The sequence below is a fragment of the Convolutriloba macropyga genome, chromosome 8 (assembly GCF_964194025.1).
Source record: "Convolutriloba macropyga chromosome 8, txConMacr16.3, whole genome shotgun sequence".
Lineage (NCBI taxonomy): Eukaryota > Metazoa > Xenacoelomorpha > Acoela > Convolutidae > Convolutriloba > Convolutriloba macropyga.
The window spans coordinates 57,029,192-57,053,652 of NC_134475.1; the positions used below are offsets into that span (position 1 = coordinate 57,029,192).

Here is a 24,461-nt window from a genome sequence, read left to right on the forward strand (position 1 = left end):
TCTTGCAAGCTGTCTTTTGGCCTTCTTTTTGTTAGGTAGTTTCCGCGCTAGCTTTACCTTTAAGGATTTTTTGGTTCTGGGAATGGGGTTCGTGATTTTTGGATGAATAATGAACCGCGATTCCTTATTGTCCGAATCGCGATAGCGAAGTCCTGCGTCCTGTTGTGCCTTGTTCATGGATTTCTCAATGTCAAGATCGCTTCTTTCGGAGTTGGTCTATCCTACGTCATCAAGGTAGTCATCTACAGGAACTGTATCGGCATCTAAATAGTGGTTAATAACTTTTTCATAAGTTAATTTTAAACTAGAAGGAGAAGTGCTAATATTCCTTAAAGGAGTATTTGCCGGACGACCAAAATGGGCTTCAAATGGTGTTATCTTTGTTGTTTTCTGTTTTGTTATACGTAAGTCAGAAATAATTTGTTTAATTGCTTTAGATGTTGCGAATGTATCTTTATTTTCAGCTTTCATGCAGGATAACCGTCGTTTTATTGTCTGTATCATTCGCTGCACTAATCCAATAGCTCTATGGTCTCCGACCGGTGCGTCGAGAATGTCAATATTGTTTTCATTACAGTAATTTGTAACTTGTTTACCTACGAGACAAGTGGCTAGGTCTAAACGGATTGTTCGTGGAATTCCATGTGTATATGCGTAATTACGGAGAAATTTTACTACATTTGTCCCATTAGCTTTTTCAAAAATTCTAACTGTCGGATACTTTGAATAACGGTCAATACATGCCAAAAAATAAATGTCTTTATCTTTTTCATTCGTTATCGGACCCCCAAAGTCAATTTGAATTTCTTCATTTGGTTCTTGGCAAGCCTTTTGTGGATGCCATTTAGATTTTGGTATAATAGTCTTTAAATTCTTACCAATATCAGTGCATGGAACGCAATCCGATGCTTTGGCCAAAATTTCTCTATGCATATATGGCCACCATGCATATTGGGACAGAGAAATCATCCCCCAACTACCGGGGTGGGTCATGTGTAGTGATTCCACTACTGCCTCCTTTATTGAATTTGGTATGGTGACGCGTTTGTCGACACACAAGCATCCGGACCGCACATGAAAGTCTTTCCAAAAGGAGTGAATGTATGGGCTGACTTCTTTGCATCGGGCTTCATCATCTTGTAGAACACAATCTCTTATCTCCTTTAGTACTGCGTCCTTGCTAGTCAAGACTGCTAGAAACGACTTTGTAAAGAGCTTATTTAGGTTGCTCTCAAAAACTTCCTCCCTGGACAGTTCAATGTCCTGAGTTTCCGGTGATGATGAGGCCTGGGTGTTATTGTTGGGGTTTGCACTAGGAGTTGTTATTGGGGTTGATTGAGTGCGAAATGTTACTCTATGAGTAGGCGGGGGAGTTGTAGGGTTGGTTTGCAATGATCCATTAGCTGAAATTGTTATGTGATTTATTTTATTTTCTAGATTTGCGGTTAAATTACAATTGAATTGTTTAGGCTGGATTTGCGATGCGGTGCAGTATTATTTTGAAGCAAGTGATTTGCGTGGTAATTAAATTGAGAAATGAATGCTGAATTATAATTGCGCACTTGTGCTCGAGTAGTGAATGAATTATTTGAGGCATTTGAGTTATGCGGGTTAATTTTAGCAGGTTTGCAAGAGTGGACGCGCGTCTGGTTGACTTGTAACTTGTTTTTGCTGTTTATGGGCCGCTTATGCAATGGAATTTTATTTGAATGACTAAATAAAGATGTAATTGCGTCGCGAATGCGGGAAATTGTTGCTACCATAAATTCCTCATCATATTGAGTGACGCTTTTTGCTTTCTGGTTCAGTTGGCGCGAAATATAATCAACTAAACCCATTCGGGTGCCAGGAATATGATCTATGATGAAATCAAATGGCAATAAACGATCAATCCAACGTGTTAATCTGCTATTATAAGATTTATTGGAACGGTGAGACTTGAGAACTGAAAGAGGTGCTCTGTGATCTGTCAAAACCGTAAAAGTCTTTCCAAATAAATAATATTTAAAATATTCGATAGCCCAAACCACCCCAAGCAATTCTAGTTCGTTTATACTATAGCGTTCGTCGTTGCTATTAAGAAAGCGGTATGCAAAAGCAACTGTTTTCCACTCTTCACAATCTAGTTGTTCGAGTGCAGCGCCTAAACCTTGGCGAGAGGCATCGCATTTGATGCGTGTTTCCAGTGTTGGATTAAAATGGGTATTTTGTGCATTTGCAATAACAGTTTTAATGTGTTCAAAATGTGTTTGATGATATTCGGTCCAAAGAAATTTTTCATTTTTCTTTAACAAAGGCCGAAGAGGATGACATATTTTAGCAAGATTAGGAATAAATTTGCTTAAATGATGAACACTACCTAGGAATGAACGCAATTGTTTCAATGTCTTAGGAGCTTTGATTTCAGCAATTGCTGCTGTTTTAGATTCTATGGGTTTGACACCACTTTGCAAGAATTTAAAACCAAGCCAATTTATCTGGTGTTTTGCAAAATGACATTTGCTTAAATTAATTCTGAGGTTATCAGCCTCGAGTTTCTGCAGGCAATTGTAGACGTATTTGAGGTGCGATTCCTGGGTACCTTTGCTAACCACAATTATATCGTCCAAAAAACAATATGTATGAGACAACCCAACCAGTGTTTAATCCATCGCCTTTTGAAACTCTGCCGGCATATCCGTAAGTCCATAAAATCCCGTCTTAAAACGGTACGTTCCGGTTGCGTCTCCACAAACGATATTGAAATTACAATGTCGTGCGGTATCCGGATGCAAGTTTAATTGGCTATATGCGTATTTTAAGTCAATTGTTGAAAAATAAACAATTTCCCCATGATTAGAGTCATTAATATGTTGTGAAATTGAATCAATAAGACTATCTATATTTGGCATTTGATACTTGTTCTTGTGTATCGCTTTGTTCAGAATTTTCGAATCAAGAGCTAATTTTACAGATTTGTCCTTCTTGACTGTAATTACAATCGGAGAAATAAAGTTTTTATCAGAACATTCTTGTAATTTTTCAAAATGTCCTTGTTCTGTAAGTTTCTTTCGCTCGTCAGATACTTTGTCTAACAGATTTATAGGGACACGGCGAACTTTTTGGTGTGATGAGGTATGGTTTTTGTGAAATTTTGAACGAACTATATGTACTTTGGACTTACCGATTCTGGAGATTAGATCAGGGAAATCGATTGCAATCTGTTTTTTAATTGGACAGTATTCTTGTTCTACCTGATTGATTATCATTTGATTATTTGATTGTTGAATTGAGAGTCCATTTGCTGGCTCGTTCGAAAATGTTTTCAATTGTTTGGGATTCGCTCCGCGTATCCACTTCGATTTTGAGTCGTGGGAAATGATTGAATTTGCCAATGATTCGTTTATTATTGTGCATACTCTGCCCGAATCCACCAAAACATTTGTTGATGTATTACCGAATATTACAGGAAGGTTGATTGCTGTCATCGAAGTTGTGAGATCCGTTGATGATACTACAGCTACACAATTATCTTCGTCTGATAAGTAGTTTGACTCCAAATCAGGATCAAAATCTGCCGAAATTTGATTGACATCCTCAACTTGGTCATCTTTTTCGACATTATTGACTGGTGGCTTAGGTCTTGGGTGCGAATTGGGATCTTTAGTTTTACGACAAACCTTAGCGAAATGGTTTTCAATACCACAATTATTGCATCTCTTTCCCCGAGCGGGACATTTATTACGGTGTTCAGGATTCCAACTTGATCCACAAAAGTGACAAGTTGTGGGCTTTTTCCGTGCGGTTGTATTCATAGTTGAAAAGGGAGTAGCTTTCGCGATGCACATCCGTTGTACTTGGTTGACGGTTGAATGTAATTCAGCTTTGTTGGCATTCATTTTGAGTTGATTGAGGGTACCCATTTCAATATTGATTGCTATTGCTAATGCTCTATCAGGGTCTACCTTTTCTTTTAGAAGCTCTTTTTGGATATCTTCGTTCTGCATGTTTGCAATAAAAACGTCTCTGATGATGGTATCTCCTTTTTCTCCTAGATCACAATTTTCCGAAAGTTCTTTGAGATGTCCATAGAATTTCTCAATTGGTTCTCCCTTTTGTTGTTTTCGTGTAAGAAAAAGATACCGATAAAAAGTTATATGATGAATCCGAATGAAGGTTGTATTCAAAACATCCCAAAGGTTTTTGGTTGAGATTGCTTCGAGATTGATAGTCGAATTTTTCGAATTGAAGACGCGCCGCCCTTCCATTCCCAAACTCAGGTACATCAATGAAGAGGCTTTCCGATCACGTAGTTTCCACGGTTTGTCTCTGAATAGGATGCCGACCGCTTCAATGCGTTGACACTGATTTTTCCACGCTGTTTTCGCCTGTTCGTTGCGGGTACGTCGATCTCGTTCTGATTGTGCTGTCGGGTTGTCAACTGTGTCTTCATAAGCTGGTTCGGGGGGCAAGATAACATTTATTGGAGGGTCAGCTAGGAGGAGGTCCACTTCAATTCCTTCCCGAGCAAGATTTGCAAGTTTTAATTGCGTCCTCCAATATTCCCAGCGAAGTGGGGGTTCTAGGGTTGCCTTTTCCCAGAAGGGTTGAATTCCGAGTGGAGATTTGCCACTGTCCTTTATAGCTGACTGCGCCATGTTATATTTAAGCTTTGCAAATAGACTTGGATGTGTGTCTCAAATACACTATCTCAAAGTGTAGTAGGAATCGCAGAGCGAATCCTTGAATAAGTGTGTTTTACAGAATTGGTTTATTGGAATCGCGATGCGAATCCACAAATGATTTGTCTTAAGTAAATTAAGAGCGTTTACAGAAGCAACTTGAATTCAGATTGACTAAATGAAATTCTGATTACTTATAATAAAATACTGTGAACAACATATGAAATAATATAGTAGACTAGCGGGAATATTTTTATATTTGAATAATAAAAAGTCATAACTCAAGTTATAAGCGCATGATATAAATATTAAAAATAGAGGATAAAATAATTAAGTACACATAAAGGTTTCGATATAAGTATACATACGTATCACAACGCTTTACAACAATATATGGGTATCGACTTTACTAAGGATTCTGTTATGAACTTAAAACGAATTTGGTGGTCGAATTTCACCTTTCAGCTGTTATCATCATTAGTTCTTGATTGAAATGTATATATTGATAATAAGCCGAAAATATAATATTCGGAAATACAATATACCTCAAAAAAATCTATAGAAATGCAAGACAAGGTTGTGCGTAATTTTCCGAAATAAACCTTTTTTCTTTTTTTTTTAAAACGTGTATCGTTTAAAAAAGACTGGCCACTCAGTTCATACTCTTCAATAGTTAAAGACACTGCCCACGGATGCTCTCTGTTTGACAAAAGACATCTGATTTGAGTACAAAATCTGATTGGCATATAACTTATAACCATCGCGTAGGCCAAATGATATTATTCCAAAACACCACTCCAGATTTTGGTCGCCTTATAAAATTTATTAAGGGAGGATTTGAGAACCAAATAAGCAGATCACAATTTTCCGAAAGTTCTTTGAGATGTCCATAGAATTTCTCAATTGGTTCTCCCTTTTGTTGTTTTCGTGTAAGAAAAAGATACCGATCAAAAGTTATATTATGAATCCGAATGAAGGTTGTATTCAAAACATCCCAAAGGTTTTTGGTTGAGATTGCTTCGAGATTGATAGTCGAATTTTTCGAATTGAAGACGCGCCGCCCTTCCATTCCCAAACTCAGGTACATCAAGAAGAGGCTTTCCGATCACATAGTTTCCACGGTTTGTCTCTGCATAGGATGCCGACCGCTTCAATGCGTTGACACTAATTTTTCCACGCTGTTTTCGCCTGTTCGTTGCGGGTACGTCGATCTCGTTCTGATTGTGCTGTCGGGTTGTCAACTGTGTCTTCATAAGCTGGTTCGGGGGGCAAGATAACATTTATTGGAGGGTCAGCTAGGAGGAGGTCCACTTCAATTCCTTCCCGAGCAAGATTTGCAAGTTTTAATTGCGTCCTCCAATATTCCCAGCGAAGTGGGGGTTCTAGGGTTGCCTTTTCCCAGAAGGGTTGAATTCCGAGTGGAGATTTGCCACTGTCCTTTATTGCTGACTGCGCCATGTTATATTTAAGCTTTGCAAATAGACTTGGATGTGTGTCGCAAATACACTATCTCAAAGTGTAGTAGGAATCGCAGAGCGAATCCTTGAATAAGTGTGTTTTACAGAATTGGTTTATTGGAATCGCGATGCGAATCCACAACTGATTTGTCTTAAGTAAATTAAGAGCGTTTACAGAAGCAACTTGAATTCAGATTGACTAAATGAAATTCTGATTACTTATAATAAAATACTGTGAACAACATATGAAATAATATAGTAGACTAGCGGGAATATTTTTATATTTGAATAATAAAAAGTCATAACTCAAGTTATAAGCGCATGATATAAATATTAAAAATAGAGGATAAAATAATTAAGTAGACATAAAGGTTTCGATATAAGTATACATACGTATCACAACGCTTTACAACAATATATGGGTATCGACTTTACTAAGGATTCTGTTATGAACTTAAAACGAATTTGGTGGTCGAATTTCACCTTTCAGCTGTTATCATCATTAGTTCTTGATTGAAATGTATATATTGATAATAAGCCGAAAATATAATATTCGGAAATACAATATCACTCAAAAAAATCTATAGAAATGCAAGACAAGGTTGTGCGTAATTTTCCGAAATAAACCTTTTTTTCTTTTTTTTAAAACGTGTATCGTTTAAAAAAGACTGGCCACTCAGTTCATACTCTTCAATAGTTAAAGACACTGCCCACGGATGCTCTCTGTTTGACAAAAGACATCTGATTTGAGTACAAAATCTGATTGGCATATAACTTATAACCATCGCGTAGGCCAAATGATATTATTCCAAAACCCACTCCAGATTTTGGTCGCCTTATAAAATTTATTAAGGGAGGATTTGAGGACCAAATAAGCAGGCTCTCATAAAATCATATTAGAAATTGCTACAAATGATCATTTTGATAAAGAGATCTTTGTAAGCGGACTTGAGCCCGCCGAAACAAACAAATTTTTGTCTTATTCACAACACAACACATGCCAAAACATTGATCTGAATAGTGTTTCTACACCAGAACTTTTAATACATAATTCTCATCCTTCCCAGTATCAAACCCCAGAGCCTATCAGAACTGATTCAGACATTCGACAGAGGCCAAGTCTTGGCATAGAAATGCCAAGACTTAGGTAGAGGAGCAAACACTTAGGTTTCTCTGACCAGAGCAGAATCCAAGTTTTGGGTTTCTCTGAGCAGAGTTAAGCATGATATCATCAAAAAAGGATGTTTTTCATTTAATGAGGACAACATTTCACAATTTTTGCACTCGATTACAAGTTCTCTGTCAAAAAAAATCAATTGAATTGCAATTCCCGGACTTGAGTCCCAAGAGTTGGGGCTTCTCTGGGCAGAGAAAGTCCAAGTCTTAGGTTTCTCTGCCAAGTCTTAGAATCGCTTCCCGCTCTTTGCGTTCATGGATTTATCAAATATTCTTGTAAGAGATGTCAAAACATTTTTTAAAATTTCAAATAAGACCAATTCTTGTGTGTTATGTCTCAAAACGACATTAGCTGAAAGCTGAAACTTGAAAAAAAAAAACGTCTGCAGGGGATAAGTGGATCAAATAATCTATTGCATCGTTTTAAACTGTCTGTACCACCTACAGAGCTGGTGAAGAGATACCATGTCAAGTCAAAGTCCCCTTATGTGTTTAGGTTATATGTATACCAAAAAAAACTTTCGCTCCAACTTGCTTCGAAAAAAGTTTTGGCTTTAAAATTGATTTTTTTCGTCAATTTGAGAATTGTCGCCTTAGATTATTTTTTTTGCTTCAATATTTGCTTCTTATTGTGTGTGCATGAGTGTGCTTTTTTGTATTTTCTTGTGTATTTTCTTGTGGATGTTGTTTTATGTTTATTTTTAAAGTTTGGTTCTGTAATGATTTCTTGTAGCTATAGCTCTTCATTTTTCTTCAACAGTGGTTTGTTTTTGTTAAAATCACTTAGGCCTTAAAAAAGTGACCATGCCTTACCCAGAGTCATGAAGTTCTTTTGGCAGCATTCGTAATCATAATTATTGTTCTTGGTGTTCTATTCTTACATTAGTGTAATCCAGCTTATAATAAAAGTTTCCCTGAAACTAGAAGAAGGCACCATTTTAACTCTCTGTCTTTCTCCAGAAGAATCGAGTCATGGAGATCCTTTCCCCCAAAACAATCCCAAATCCTGCGTCATGTCTGCCAAGAGTTGGGTCTACTTTTCAAATAGTGAGCCATGACTTGGCCATTCTCTTGGCAGAGAGACCCAAGTCATGCAATTTTTCTGGACAGAGACCCCCAATTCTTCATTTTCTCTGTCAACAGAATTCTGAGAGATCGACTCTGGAGTGTTCTCATAGCAGCTTTGTAATTGACCTGATCTGTCCTATGACCAAAATCAGGCCTATGACCTTTCTGAATCATTGCTGATCCTCGCTGCAGATACTGTACAGGTCTGAGCTACAGACAAATATTTCTAGAACAAATATGTTGTAGCCATTGAATACTTGAAAAAAACACAAACTACAGATGTCTGGCGCGAGCGGTTGGCTTCGTCAGTAGTCAGCCATGTATTAGGGATGCTAGCTTTTTTTTTACTGAGGGGTATGCGATTGAGCGGGGAGCAGCTGGGGGTGAGGAAAGGGAAGGGGGAGGTCCGTTGGGGGGGGGGGTCCAGAGTCTTTGGATTTCAGTAAATCTGGCGGGAAAAGTGAGAAACTTGCGAACACATCATTCCCATTAAAGGCACCCGGAAACATGCAGTCACTTAACTTCCCATAAATCCCACCATTACTGTTTAGTTGAGCTATTTATTCTACAGCGTATTTGGAATCCCACTGAGACTATACAGTAGCGTCATGTGTAAGAATTCGGTTTTTTCAAATGTAGTAGAACAAGATATACCTAAGTACTAAAATGATTATCTTTCTGATGAATATGACTGCTTTAGGAGTAGGAAAAGTTTGTGAAGACTACGAGTGCATCACATTATCATTATAAAAGTAGTTTCAAACCTTTGTGAAGTTTAAATAAGTTTATCTTGTTTTTTTTTTTTAAATGAGATTATTGCAATGCTTACCAAACCATACAAATCCCAGAAATTTTCCGAAAAGTATAGCATCAATAAGTGTTTGAATTTAATGGGAAATAAAGTGTGATCATGGCAAGTTTTCCGGGAATAGTTGCACTGGGTAGTAAAATCTGAGGCTGAAAGAAGATCCAGTCCTGTTTATCCCTTATTTAAGGATGCAAAAATCAAATGCTTGAACGAAACAAAACTATTCCAACAAAAAAATTGGTGGTAAAAAAATTGCATTTCGAGAAAAATTGCAGATCTGCAGGTCTATGCTTTCAACTTCGGTTGAGTGCAATTAATTAGATGGTTATACTTTTTTCTGATAAGATGCCATGAGGTTTTTTGAGATGTTTCGAATTCATGTCGGATCACGTACAATTGGGAAACATTTTTCAGCTACCACTTTGATGACCCCCTGATTAGAGCGAACAGACCGAACATACACAATATTTCTTGTGTCGTTTTTTTTCGGTTCTTCGGACTAACTTAGTAAACATTGCCGGCTAACAGTGGGCGATTTGCTCTCAAACAACTTTAGAGCAGTAGGGCGGCTAGTTTTAGCTTGCTTGAGTTCGGTGGTGGAGTGAGCATGAGGGTGTGAGTTACGGGTGGCGGGATTTAAGGGTTGTGTGATGGAGAGTGTGGTTGGTGGAGTTGGGGTTGTGGGTGGGTAGTGGGGGGATGGTGATAAAGGGAGAGAAGTGAAATTCTAAGAACGGCCCTTTACGTCATTAGTGTATGTCTCGTAAACTGCTTGGGTGAATCGCATATATAGATACTTAGAGACCAGTAAGCCGTGAGTCTCTGAGAGAAAAAATAATCCCATCCAGGTTTCACCTGTTCATCTCATTTTAACGGCGGAAAGTCAAAAACGTCAGACAAAAAATTGGTCAGGCAAAAGATTGCATTAAGAAAGACCGCGGAACTAATATAATTTCTGTGAATTTCATTCAGGAGCCATTTATCATTCGGTGACCATATATGATACCATACTATATTACACTATATATCGGTGTAATTTTTGAGAATATGTCAACTAATTCAACTGGACCTCGTTGGTTACTAAGAGATCATCTAATACCATATATCAGTGCTACAATTCAATTAAGCATCCGGGGTATAAGATTGTCAAAAACAATCTGGAAAAAGACCAACTCTTTAATCTTAAAACGGCTGATTAACTCAAATTTATGTTTTATAGGATTCACTTTCAATAGGTTTCTCGAAGTGCGATCTACTTCCACGTCACAATCAATTGTTTTTTTTTTGCAGAGCTGAAGAGTTTTTTCTCTACAGCAGAGACTGGAACCTAATTGCTCGAAGTCCTTAATTTAAATCAGATGCCTAATGTCGGCATTAACTCCATTGATAATCCGATGTCCACCATATCCACCTCCTCCACCAGTCGAGCGGAGTGAACCTGGATTGGGTTTAGCGAGACACCCTGGTACATCTGCCGAGGAGGCATCGATGTCATCATTCCAACAGGTATCTGTGTTGTCCTAAAATGGTCACAAGAACTGAAGCTCTTTATTTATAACACGATCAAAAAGTTTCCAACTTCAGCAAAAAAACATTGTTTCCGTGTAGAAATGTTTATCGATAACTGTGTTTTTAGCAACAATTTATCATTAACTAATTTCGTTTTCAACAAATGCTTGCAAATTGGTTCGATTCCCAGAAAGTTTTGGAATCAGAAAAACACTCAATTATGAATATTATTTAAGTTTTTTGAAAGAATCCTTCAACGGATTGAAAAGAGATCAGTAGAGCAATCTAATTTTTACAATAAAACCGTTCCATTAAACGGAGAAGCTTTCTTGGAAAGATTTTTCAATGATTACAATAATCAAAAGCATATAGTTCCTTTATCGACGCCTTAGTTTTAAACTAAATCATAACAAGACAGCTTGCCGGAAATAGGGAGTATTGGACAGTATTCCCTCTGATCAATCTATAATGGGTCGCACTCGGCGCGCAAAGTGCGGCCAAACAAAGAAAAATTAAAAGAATGAGAAACCTAACCGACTAGCGTCGGGCGTATTGATCTCAAACGACGGGCGAGTGACTGGGGCTCAGGGATGGCAGCATTGGTGGAGGGTGTTGAGGGGGGGGGGGGGTGGTCAAGCGTTGATTGGTGAGGGGTGGAGTCAAGCGATGGAGACGGGGATAGGTTTGGGAGGGGCCGGACGGGGGAGGGGGCTGGCAGCTGGAGGAGGATTGACGGTGTTATATGCAGTTTTCTTCAATAAAACTGCTTTTTATAGTGGAAACATAAAAAGTGATGCATCTCGATGAGAGAGAAAAACCGAGCAAAAAGAAAAAAAATCTGAAAAATTTTTTCAAAAATATTCTTTAAAAAACAAAACGTCAAAGTATTTTAATATACAGTTCCTGTTAAATCTTTGAGTGCTCACACAGCATCCAAACGAACTGAAAAACACGAAAAACACGAGAAAGAAGAAAAAAAACTAAAAACTGCATAACTGATTGATTTTTTAACAAAAACATGAGATGTGAATTCATTGACTTAGTAACCATGACCTTACCAGCAACACTAATTCAACAGTTTCACATTATGAAATATTCTGAAAGCCAGAAAAACAGAAGAACTAGACAGTAAATCTTCAGGAACAGAAAAAAGTAGGCAACAGTTCTATAAATTTAGCCTATTTACTTTAACTGAATAAAAACTAAAATGATTATAACTAAAAGAAGCCAAGAAATCCAATACGAAATTTGATTTTACACAAAAACTATATCAGACACTATAAACATGGAGAAGAGAAAAAAGTCTGCTAAAAAGCACCAAAAACTGTCAAATAAAAAAGCTAAGATGACATATAGCACTCTAATATAGGTTTGATATGGTCCAAAATGCTCCCAAACCAACAATTACCTTATAATATGTTTTATACCAACCACTTTACCTAAAACAGTAAGAGAAGCCAACAAAACTGCTTCAAAAAGCATACTAGCCACTCACTTAGCATCGTTTTTCTCGCACCACCTACTTTCTCGATCTCTTTCAAAAACGCAGAATAAACAGAACATCATTCTCCTTCTCATCTCTCTGTTTTTCAATCAGCTCAGCCATTTGACATAAATAGCAATTTATCACGTGCGGCATTTGACCCTTGCATCTTGTTTTACGTTCAGTACAACAAATTATCGATCAAAAAACAAACGTAGTACGACGACTCAATAATCGAACCGAATTAAAACTTAACTGACACCCTAACCAACTACTGATTGATAAAAATAAAACCTTCGTTTCCCCCACTGATTTTGGAATAGCAAACGGAGGAAACAAATTACCAGTACAAAAAATATTTGGATATTTGCGAGCAAAAAGTTTTTGAAGTCTTTCATAAGTTGGGATTCCAAAAGCATTCTTAAAAATTTGAAACTGAAAGCCGCGGATAGACTCAAGCCCTTCAGAAACAAAAGGAACATCCTATATAAAAAAATTCCTTGAAACAAAACGCATTTAAATAACACGAGACAGGCAGAACCTGATAACAAAAACTGATGAAAAATTTGATCAAAAAAGAGGATCTTTACAAGTTGCCACTGTGGAACAATTTTCCCTAGAAATAGCAAATCTGTTTTTTTTTCAATAATTGACTATTGAAACAAAAAAGAATATAAAAAACCGCACTTTGAGAAAAAAGAGTAAAGAAAAAAACTAAAAAAAACTTTCAATCAAATATCTTAAAAGAAGGTAACGCGGTATTTTTCAATTACTGTTTTAAAAAGATTTTATAAATCCTTTTGCTCATTTCTTGACCAACGAAATTTTGTTCAGAGAGAAACTAAACACCAAAATTTTGGAAATCGACAAAAGACCTGAGAAATAAGAATTGTATCAATTATTTCAGTAAAACTGTTATGCATACTCTCAAAGGGCCAATTCGAAACACCTGTAGACTTTCTCCAGATGGAACAGCATACAAGGAAATCAACTGCACAAACGCTTGAACTAGAAGATATAGGCAAGATATGGCAAAAAAACTCTCCAAAAAATCTTATACTGGTTGGTAGTATGCGAATTGTTGAACCCGTACCTTGGTCTACGACTAATCCAGCGCTGTAACATTAAATTTTTCATTCTGATTTTTTGCCTGACACTTGTTCTGTTCATGTCAGTTTTGGGAATTTATAGTCTGTTTTAAAAGATGACTCATTAGGGCATGATTTTGTTTATATGAATTTTATCTGAGCAGCAAAAAAGCGCGGCTGAATTTTATCGGGGCATTATTATAAGGCGGCTGAAATTTAGCGGCACATGAATAAAAAGCGGCTGACTTTCATCTAGGCATGAACCGAAGGCGACGGATTTGCATCTGTGCAGCATAATTATAATTGCTCGCCCGTATTATTTACTTAAGTGTTGTCTCAAGTGGCAATTAAAACGCGCTCTACTCTATACTCATGACTACAGTTTGTTACTCAAAACTGCGTTTACATGCGCTATGATGACTCTGACTCTAGTAAAAAGCATCAACGGAAAATATCTAGTTAAATGTGGAAAAAAGTGAAAAATATGAATTAAATTGAATTGAAAGTGAATTAAATGAATTGAATGAATGAATGAATGAATTGAAGAGTTTCACTTTGAAGTGAATGAATTGAGTTTGAGTTTCACTTTCACAGGTCACTTTCACAGGTCGCTTTCACAGGTCACTTTCACTCTAACTTAAACTCTCCTCGCCATTCTCTGTATTCTCCCCGGTGCACGTACGTGACCTTGTCATCAATGAGTCTTCAGTTGCAGCCGGGAAAAGTTGCTGCAGAGGCTTCACTGAAGTCTGAATAAGTGAAGAGGGTGACTCGTAAATCTCCATCTTCATCAGCAGAGGCCCTCAGAGTTACGAAAGGTTGCAAGCAAAGTAAAATTGACCTGAAACAAAGGAAAGCGAGCCGGCCGATACTGGAAACAAACAAAATACACTTGAATACATGACAGCTTCTAGGAAAGACAAAGACCGAACAAATGACATCAATTAAAGCGGATAGAAGCAAAAAGAGTCAAAATCTGATAACAATGTACAAAACTATTTAGGAACTATCAAATTCTCGGATCACTGAGAGGATTAGGGCTGCCATATGGCGATACCCTTCTCCATACTTATCGAAGTGGTATCTACAGTTATCATCGAAATTTTCCCTTCTGACTATTCTAGTACTTTTAAGTTGACTTCCTAATTGGTTCCTCAGGAACATATTGTTTTTAGAAACCATTTCTGGGGGCAAGTCTTTCCTTCGCATGTTCCCTGCAAAAATGACTTTCGTGGGCCAAATTGCATCTCGAAACAAACATTATTTCCCCCCTGCATTTCATAATCGACTCGTGTAACTCCACTTTAATAACAATCTGTTCCATCTTGATACAATCCAAACAATTCAAAATCAAAGTCGGTTCAGCAAACACAAAGTTCAAACACAAGTCTCAATCAAATCTGAAATACACAACATATGAAGACCATTGAGTCTACTATTCAAACACTGGAAAAAGGTTAACATAAATACACGGGTGCATTCACATCAATCAGGTAGAAACGGCGGAGGTCGGTGGAGGTCGGCGGAGGTCGGAAGTCGGCGGAGGTCGGTGGAAGTCGGCGGAGGTCGGAAGTCGGCGGAGGTCGGTGGAAGTCGGCGGAGGTCGGTGGAAGTCGGCGGAGGTCGGTGGAAGTCGGCGGAGGTCGGGAGTCGGCGGAGGTCGGTGGAAGTCGGCGGAGGTCGGTGGAAGTCGGCGGAGGTCGGAAGTCGGTGGAAGTCGGCGGAGGTCGGTGGAAGTCGGCGGAGGTCGGAAGTCGGTGGAAGTCGGCGGAGGTCGGTGGAAGTCGGCGGATGTCGGAAGTCGGCGGAGGTCGGCGGAAGTCGGTGGAAGTCGATGTGTCAGTTAATTGTGGTGTAGTATGTACAAGTTAGGCTAGAACGCAGCTCCGGGTATCGACACGTTGAAAATTTCATGCATGATATCAGTCATTCGAAATTTTCAAAATTTGCTATGTACAGTCTGTTAGTTCTTCGTCTGTACAGTCTGAACTGAGACATTCTGTGCAGTGTTAACCAATAATGTAAATGATGCTGCGAAGAAAAAAAACAGACTGGGATTTTTCTTAATCGACTCTGGGCAGACTGGCAAATTTATTTACACTGCTATTTGTCTGGTACAGTACTGGTTACAATTGAAAGTCAATGGTACAGCGCTGAAACTCACTGCGACCTAGGTACGGGAACGTATTCTGAAATTTTAGGTAAACAGATTTTGGTTGAAAGAGTTAGAATTAAAATTGAAAAATTGCTTTGAAAACGCCACTAATGATCAGAAAATATTGCTGGCTAAGCGCAAATTATTTTTCAACTCACGTTAACCACTTCTTTTTGATCACGTTAACCACTTCTCTAAATTCTGTTAACCTTTGTTGAGCAAATTGACCTACACAGTTGTTTTCACGTGCCACATTTGACTTACTCTAATAGATCTTCTGATAATAGGCGTCAAAGATTAAAGAAAAATAGATCACCATGACTCCCTCTTCGAGTCGTAAAAAGATGCTCCAGCAAAATGGAGCGGTATAAAAGCCGACTGAGAACATGAGGGCGGTTGTAAATGAGAATGGTAGATGTAAATTTTTTAACGCTTTTTCTTGTTAGCGATGCAAAAAATTCGTTTGCTTCAATACGCATACAGTAATACAGTCTATCATCTGATCAGGTGAAAAGCTCTAATTGGCGTGTAAATTGAAGGAATAATAATAAATAAATCATTGTTTAACTTTCGCACAATGTGTGCGTTCTGTTCTGTACCTGTTCGAAACCTTTTATTGAGTGCGATTGTTTTAAGATGCAGGAAGTAATTACAGATCAGTTGGAATAATGGAACCAATAACAAGCCGAATTGGGTTCCAAACTTGCGCGAATACTGAAATTTGATTGAAAATCTGAAGAAACTAATGCCATACAATCAACACTTGATCAGAAATAAAATATATTTTTTAAAAAGGTACTTAATAAAACAGCAAGACGGGAAATAGCAGTTGAATATGGTTTGAGGTACCTTTCATATCCAACACGTTAGAAAAAATAGTATAACAACATATTGCAGTAATGACTGCAGCCAACCTTGCAAGATTTAGTCAAACTCTCGGGAACACTTTCATCAGATTCAGAAACACTTCCACAGACAAACAATTGAACACTCTCACACCTCACTTGCTTCACAGTGACGTCATTATTTCCCCCTCCCGTCTGTGACGTCACAAAACAAGGAGACTGTTGTGAGAACAGTGCGGTTCTTATCACTGCAGTAGGCGGAGGAGATTTGTTACGAGCGAATGGGTTGACAAATGTTACTGCAGCCGCTCCGCTTGCTGATTGGTTGACAGTCGAATGCATTTCTAGCCACGATGATGAGTTACTGTAAACATTAGGTTTTGCTCTACCGTCAAATATGAATCCTTTCTGTAACCCCCCCCCCCTCTCCAGTGTTTTCATGCCCCTATTACAAATTTTGTCGTTATATAGCAAATTACTAACCGGGTCGGAGTCCCAGTGAATCTCATCGATGAATCATTGTTATTTCATAGTAACTTCTAGATCCATCGTTGTATCAGTGTAATTTCATAAAACCTAACTTTCTATCGATGGATCATAGAAAATCCATATTTGCTTCTATGGATTCCCTAGCAGAGACCTGGAATTTATGAAAAGACCTATTAACTCCAGGTAGGGGGTAAATATCGAATTAAATTCTTTCCATAAGTCCAGCCAAATTCATTTCATATGCAAAAATGAGGCAAACTAAAAAGTTCCGACAACACCTGGGTTCGATCTCGTGAACTTCTCCAATCTTACCCAATGCTTAACCAATTGCGCTACAAGAAATTAAATTTGAAGGAAATTGAAAACATAACCGACTAACGTCGGGCGAATTTCTCTCAAACGACCGGCGGGCGGTTGTCAGCACCTAGCCACTGTTTAGTGAGGTTAGCTTTCGCTTGATTGAAGAGGCGTGAGGCTAGGGTAATAGACGATATTATCACGCCACATAACAGCCGCTGAAGTCAACAAAAGAGTTAAGGAGAGAGAGAGAGAGAGAGAGAGTGCGAGGTAAAACGTGAGCGAGAAAGAGAAGGAAAGAAACGCCAACCAACACACACACACAGAGAAAGAGAGAGAGCTAGAAATTTTTTCCATGAGATTCTAGCCTTGTTAGTAACTAAATCATATAAAAAACTGAAAGTGCAAAATTCAGAAGAAAATTTTCCACATTTCGCAGTGACGAAAATGTTCAAAGAACATTTTCTGCCTCTGGATTTTTGTCATGTAACCCATCTGCAAGACTTAAAAAGCTTCGTTGGCCAGTATTAATCGTTAAACTCAAAAAAGGACTCAAAAACTGCAAATAAAATGACAAAAATTTCAAAAAAAAAATTGAAAAAATCATAAGTTGTATTAAAAAATCGATAAAATTTGTGATATTAAAAAGTTCAAAACTATTCTATCTCAATTAAAATTGTTCAGTAACCTATTATCAAAGCCTATACGAGGTTTCTTGGGGCTGGAAGAACTTAGATAATGACAAATTTTGAAAAATTTGAAAAAAAAAATTTTTTTATTTTTATCCAAGTTTTATCCAACAATTGCTAAAAATCGTGATGTTCAAATGTTGAAAAACATTTTATTACCACTAGAAACTATGCAGCGTATTATCAAACTCTTCAGGAGGTTTTCTGAACCCTGAGGCTGAAAAATCTTGAATAATGAAAATATATGTCAAAAAATTTTTAAAATATAATAATTTTTGTCAAAAAAATGCTAAAATTCGTGATGTTTAAATCTTGAAAATGATTCCATTACTTCTAGAAACTACAAAGTAACCTATTATTAAACCCTCGAGGAAGTTCCTTGGCTCTTGAGGCTGGATAAACCTAAAAAAACGACAAAAACTTTCAAAAACATTGAAAAAATTTGCAAAATTTATCAAAAAAATGCAAAAAATTCGCAGTGTTGAAATGTTGAAACCATTCTATTACCACTAGAAACTATTCAATAACCTATTATCAAATCCTAGAGTGGATTCCTTGACACCTAGGGCTTCTAGGGCTGAAAAAACTTAAAAACCTGACAAAAATTTTCGAAAATCTTAAAAAAAATTGTGAAAATTAGTATAAATTTGCGTTTTTAGCTAGCGGTTGTTCGTCAGTAGCTAGCCACGGGTGGGGGAGAGGGTGAACGGGGGTGCCGATGGGGGTGGCGACAGTCGGGTGGGGGGTGGGGGGCAACAGGGCGGTGGGGGGCAATAGTGGGGGGGTCAGCAGTGGGGGGGGGGGGGGGTGGGGGGGTCTTCAACCTCTAAGAACCGCTGTTCACACCATAAGTATAAGACTCCAAAACTGTTTGAGCTGAAACAGAGCTTAAAGGCTCTAAGAGCACCTAATGCCCGCAGGGCGCTACCTGTTTATCCCGTTTTTGAGGACGAAAAGTCAAAAGCGTCAGACGAAAATTTGGTCAAGCGAAAAATCGCATTAAAAAAAGACCGACAGGACTAATATAATTGCTACAAACTTCGTTTGAGAGCAATTAAACAAGTCAATATAACGGTCGCGAGTGTAATTCCATGATATATTGTCCATCCAAATTCCAGAACACTTTTATTGACCAGTCAAATTCCAGAACACCTTTATTGTCCAGCCAATTTCCAGGACGTATGTTTTAGTTCCAGTCAAATTCTAGGACGGTTGTTTTAGTTCCAGCCAAAGTCCAGGACATCACATTAGGTCCAGACAAATTGTTTTCAAATCCAATATCTGTCGAGGACAGTCTTTTCATACCTTAAATCTGTCGAGGACGGTATTTTAATATTTCCAGGTCTCGATTAGGGTTATCTCCATCTAAGATTTTGCATGAAACTGATAATTTCGAAAATCTCACATGATTGATCCAAAACGTAATTTGCACATCAGCTCCAAAAATAACCATTTCCATTTAAGTGAAAAGTGCGAAAGAATAATTTAATTCATTTTTTCAACTAGATATAGCATTTCAACAATTTTGACTGTTTTACTTAATCGGTGATTCAAAAAGACCGATTCACATTGAATTTTAGTTTTTTTTGGACGATTTAGCATGGTGATTTATCATTAAAAACGATCGCTTACTTCTTTCTATTCCACCTGGACTTCATTGAAGCAACCGATTGGTGTAATCGGTTATCAAAGCAACAATACTTGTCCTTACTAGTAGCAAAATATAGACTTAAAATTTGGCTAGGTATGAAAAACTCCTCGGTCTGATTGAAAAACACTTTTTTTCTGAAAAATCAAAATTGCAAAAGCAGACCAAAAATGAGTGTCTTTTTAACGTAGTTTTGCTAAACGAGGAGTCTCCTGGATGGATTGTCCATGTTGCTGTGGTGCGAAACAGAAGTTGATGCCACTTGTTGATTCGCAATTGATGAGCAAAGATGCCATTTGAGAAGAAAACTGAAAAAAATCTTGAAGAAAAAACAGCAAGTCTCATTTATGTTTTCATTCGATGTTCGATGTACTGTTATATATGTTTGCTATTTGCGGATGCGCGATGTATGTGCACATTTACATCTTGCATTTTTCCTGTTTTGATTTGAGAATAGACTCAAGATCAGGTTCTACTTTTTTTCAATGATCAGTGATTTCCCATCGATGAATTTTCTATGATCAGAGAAAAAGTGGTAATGAACCATCGATGAGCCATGGATGAAGTTTTCATGAATTTACTATGATCCATCGGTGAGATTAAATCCGGGTTGGCATCTAAAAAAGTATAGCACGTGCGTTGATATTCAGACAGAAAACAGAATGACGAATAAAAATTGTCAGCCTTTTTCACACTCATAACAAGACGCTCCCCGAACAACTAATAGTAGAAATGGCCTCAGAGTTTGGAATATAAGGACACAGGAACGATTAAACTAATTGCTATTGTAAATTATACCATAAAAATTTATAATTGTTCCGAACCCACTTGTGGGGGGGGGGAACTATACTCAAATGGGTTTTTTATGTTCAGTCAATTTTGGCCTATCGATATATTCATCGCAGAAAAATGTGAGTGGTATCAATAAAAAGCCCGTCCATCGCAGAATATGGAATGAAAAAGATTTTTTTAATTCCGTTTTTTTCGAGGAGTTATTGAGGTTCAAAATTTTGTTTGAACACTGATATGACATGATTTTGTCCACTTTTAGGGGAACTTCGTTCAAATTATGAGTCTTTTCTAATAAAATATTACATAAAAATCACATTTACACTTCAAAATTAAATAATTTTGTGTTCCTAACAGACCAAAGTCAATAAAAGGGCGAGTCATGGTGTCAGATGGAATTTTACTATTAAAAAAATCACATTTCAATTGAGAGCTCTTTTTTAAAAACATTTTCAAATTTTTGTGTTTTACTTCAAGTCACTTAGAAGCTAGTCACTTTTCATATCAAGATTCTACTATGGACAAAACTCATTTACAGTCATATGATTCCCAATGAAGAATCAATTCGTTTTGAGGTTATTACTCATATTTTTTATGGCTTCAACTCTGATTTTTCGTAATTTTTAATGAAATTTTGATTTTTTTGAGATTTTAAAATTTCTAAGTACTATGGCAGTCTCATTGACAAAAACTGAAATAGCTTCCCTTTTGAGCAGCAATTAAACCGATCTAGTGCTTTGAGTGGACAGCTAACGGCAGTTAACACTTCAAAAAACAATTTTTTTAACATTAACCGATGTTGAACTTATTTCTGTGTTCTTGCAGGTCAGTCTCAATAAGTACATGAGCACTTACTTTTCTAGCGCAACCACAATTAAATTGGTTAGCAGTTTTATATTTTAATTAATGGTTTCATGACTTCGAAGCCAGGAGTTTTCATAATTTAAACAAAAAGGAATATCTATTCACATTTTTGTTTCCTTTTGAAATCTTTAGGAGAAGGAGTTCAATTGATCATCGATAAAAATTTCAGAGAAAACTTATGGTTTAAATGGCTTCGACCATTTCTTCCCGCTTTTTTTCTAACGAATTTGTTTGTTTTTGCACGTGTTTGTTGTCGTTTTCATAGTCATAAGACTTATTGATGACCAAGGAGTAACATATATCATTGCCTTCCCATCAGAAGCAAGCTGCAGAGTTTAGCATTTTTTTTTATGTTGCGTTGAAAGCTAATTAATTTAATGGCTTTGAGTTTAATGATTTTCCCAAAATTTTGTGGTTTTTAAAAAGACATTTTGTTACAACACCAGTCCCATTTTTGTGAAAAAATTAATCGAGAATAGAAAAATTTCTACTGAATGGTTCCATTTTTAATGGCTTGGACACTTTTCTCACTGTTTTTTTTTGAATTTGACGTTTTCGCCTGTTTCTTTAAATTTTGTATGTCATCGTAAAATTTTTTCTAAATGATGAGAGTTCGCAAAAGCTTCTAATTGATGATTGAATTAACATATTCAATGCAGTCATTGTATAGTTAAAAGTCTTGAAGATTCTGATAGTTGTTTTCGATTTGCTTTTCAAACTTTTCACTTTTTTATGTTTTTTTGTTGAATTGTAACTTATTCTCATCACTGAGAGGCCTCAATCGCTTGCTTGTAATTCAAACTTAAATGTTACTATTTATTTTGTTATCGTAACTGTTGTTTTATTTTTCGGACAATATGCCTTTTCATATTTTGTGAGTGGTCAATTTTCGTTTTTCTTTTTGTCTTCTTTCATCAAATTCGTGTAATAACATATCCCTATGATAATAAAATGAGGCCTCGGTAAAAAATTTAAACATTAAGTATAATTTTAAATGAAGTATGATAAATATCAATTGAAATTAAAAATCATAATAATCAGATAAAAGCTTAAAATGTTTGATATTTTTTTTAGTTATTCTGCACATTTAGTCCCTCTTTATGTCTTGGTCTAACTCAAGACAGGTCTTCTTGCTCTCCTAATGACGTTTTAGTAAACAAACTTATCTAAAATTTTTTGTTAAAAGCTACTTGTTTTTAATACGTTTGAATTTATTTGGTTGAAAAAATGTTAAATTTTTTTTGAGCTTCGCCTCATTTTTTTCTTTTTGTGGTCTTGTTACCTAGTCTCATTTAAAACAAGTCCCATCTGCTTTGTAATTAAGAAAAAGCAAATATGCGTGGAGAGGGTTTTGTCTGATTGTAATTTGATTTTATTACTAGATGCTTTTAAATTTAGAAATTTAGATTTTGTCGTAAAAAATGTTTTCTGTTTTTGCTTGCTTTTTTGTTTGTTTTTTTTTCGTCTCGTAGTCTTATTAATGTTAGATGTCGTGAGAGCTCCAATGAGGTATCGCATTATGTAATTCACTGAATAGTTTGGGTGTGTAACGTTTTTTTAAACTCAAACATCTGTTTTTGATTATCTCTTCATTTGATTGACAATTAAGTAAAAAAAAGATGAGCTCGGGTCGGAACATTTCGTGCGAACGCACATTAACGAGCCTCCTTGTTGGTATTAAACCTTACAATGCCTTTGTCTCAATACTCCACAAGTTAGCGCAATAGTGTTTGAAGTCTGTTGGTAAAAAAAGTTAGCGCTGGCTCCTAAATGGTGTCATCTTTTTCCTAATCTGAATTGCAGGTTTCCTATGCAGGCAACGATTTCTCGTGCTTTAAAATTTTGATGAGTGTCTTCAATTTACGGTCTAAATAAGCTCATCAGAGTCACTCATTCCAACTAGTCAGCTAAATATTAACACAACGGAAAAATACTTCTCCTGATTTCGTAACAAATGAGGACCAAATCATGTTTTCAGATTTTTTAGGAAAACATAATTATTGCACAGATTGTCAGGAATAAATACAAACTTGCCTTTGAGATAAAAGGTTCATCCGGCAGCCACCACATTTCATAACTGTTCAGTAAAGCGAGCAAAAAAGTCTAATTTACATAATGATTTCATTAAAACAAGCAATCTATACTTTCTCAGTGTTATATTTATATTAAAAATGTTTTTCAGTGTTATAAATATAAATCACATCCCAGATTTATCTTTTTGACTTTGTTCAGAAGTCAAGATTTGAGAAACCAACAAAACATAGAGCTCCCAAGATCAAATAAATTTCACCAAACTCTGAAACCACACTAACCCGCAGGCTTTTATGCACAAAAATATACCATACAATAGCGAAATATGTCAATAATAAAGCGTTATCTTTATTTCTTTCCTAGATTTGCTCAATTTCCTGAGTCGTCGTAAGATGCCAGTCCTCCCCATTGCTCTGAATTTGCAGGGTTTGTGTGATTTGAATGGGTGCTTTTGTTCACACCGGCATGAACGTATCCAATTTGAACCAATATCAAGAAGGTGAAGACAACAAAAATTCTTAAAATGTCACTATTTGACATACCAAATAACAAATTTTTAAGAATTATCGCCGTCATATGTAGTTAAATATTCGACCAGTGAAAAGGATTGTCGGTTATCCTAAAAAAATGCAAAAATGGTCTACTCAAAAACTGCGCAAACATAGGTGACTTCTAAATTTGAAATACGAGAGGATCTCAAGAAATGGACGTAAATTAAACATTAAACTATGTACATGACTACTGTGTCCGTTAATATGACTGCGCGTGATATTATTGGATAGTCGAGTTATCGTACCTTTTTTGTCATGTACGTCTGCAGATTAGGTTTATCAGACTACTGCTTTCGACACTCGTTATTAATGGCTTCACTCGGCCTGGGCCTACCAATCCAATCCATTAAAAACTGAATGCAATAAAATTAGTAGTCTCATATATACAAACATGAATAGAACACTTAACTAACGGGCCAATATTTTCGTTATTTTGTTTGTAGATGTACACGCCTTTTACGTCCATCAATTTGGCTTAAGGCCACAAAAACTGTTGTCATTTGATATTTGAGTTATTAGACTTTTCGGTCAAGTACAGAAATAGCTTAATTATATGTTAGAATAAAACCTTAGTCGTCAGAGGGACTGAGTGCCCTGACACGAGGACGCTTGCTATTGAGTGTTGGGCACGAGGTTCGGGGGCTAAGATTTTTTCTAACGTATCTAGAGAAACAAAGGGTACGAGAGAGTTGAATTTTTTATTGAAATTATGCAAAAGAGTACAATTTTGCAGATTAGCGAAAGAAAAATTTTCTTCTTAAAAATATTCAGGAGACGAAACAAACCGAACATCTCTGTCTCCGATAGCGAAGCAGCCAATTAATTACAGCGGTTTGATTAAAGTGTCAAAAAA

At 36.7% G+C, this 24,461-nt stretch overlaps 1 protein-coding gene across 1 annotated transcript in view; it reads right to left on the bottom strand.

Annotated features, from left to right (window-relative positions):
* The window catches only part of LOC142344213 (uncharacterized), a 100,829-nt gene extending 77,110 nt beyond the window's left edge, over window positions 1–23,719 (bottom strand). The window contains exons 1-5 of the mRNA XM_075395763.1: window positions 23,435–23,719; window positions 23,061–23,103; window positions 16,320–16,614; window positions 10,533–10,690; window positions 5,325–5,360 (exon numbers count right to left, since the gene is read on the bottom strand). Of these exons, the coding sequence (XP_075251878.1) occupies window positions 5,325–5,360; window positions 10,533–10,690; window positions 16,320–16,614; window positions 23,061–23,103; window positions 23,435–23,633 (731 nt within the window). The 5' untranslated portion in view covers window positions 23,634–23,719. The remainder of the gene's footprint in view (window positions 1–5,324; window positions 5,361–10,532; window positions 10,691–16,319; window positions 16,615–23,060; window positions 23,104–23,434) is intronic.
* Window positions 23,720–24,461: the final 742 nt, after the last annotated feature.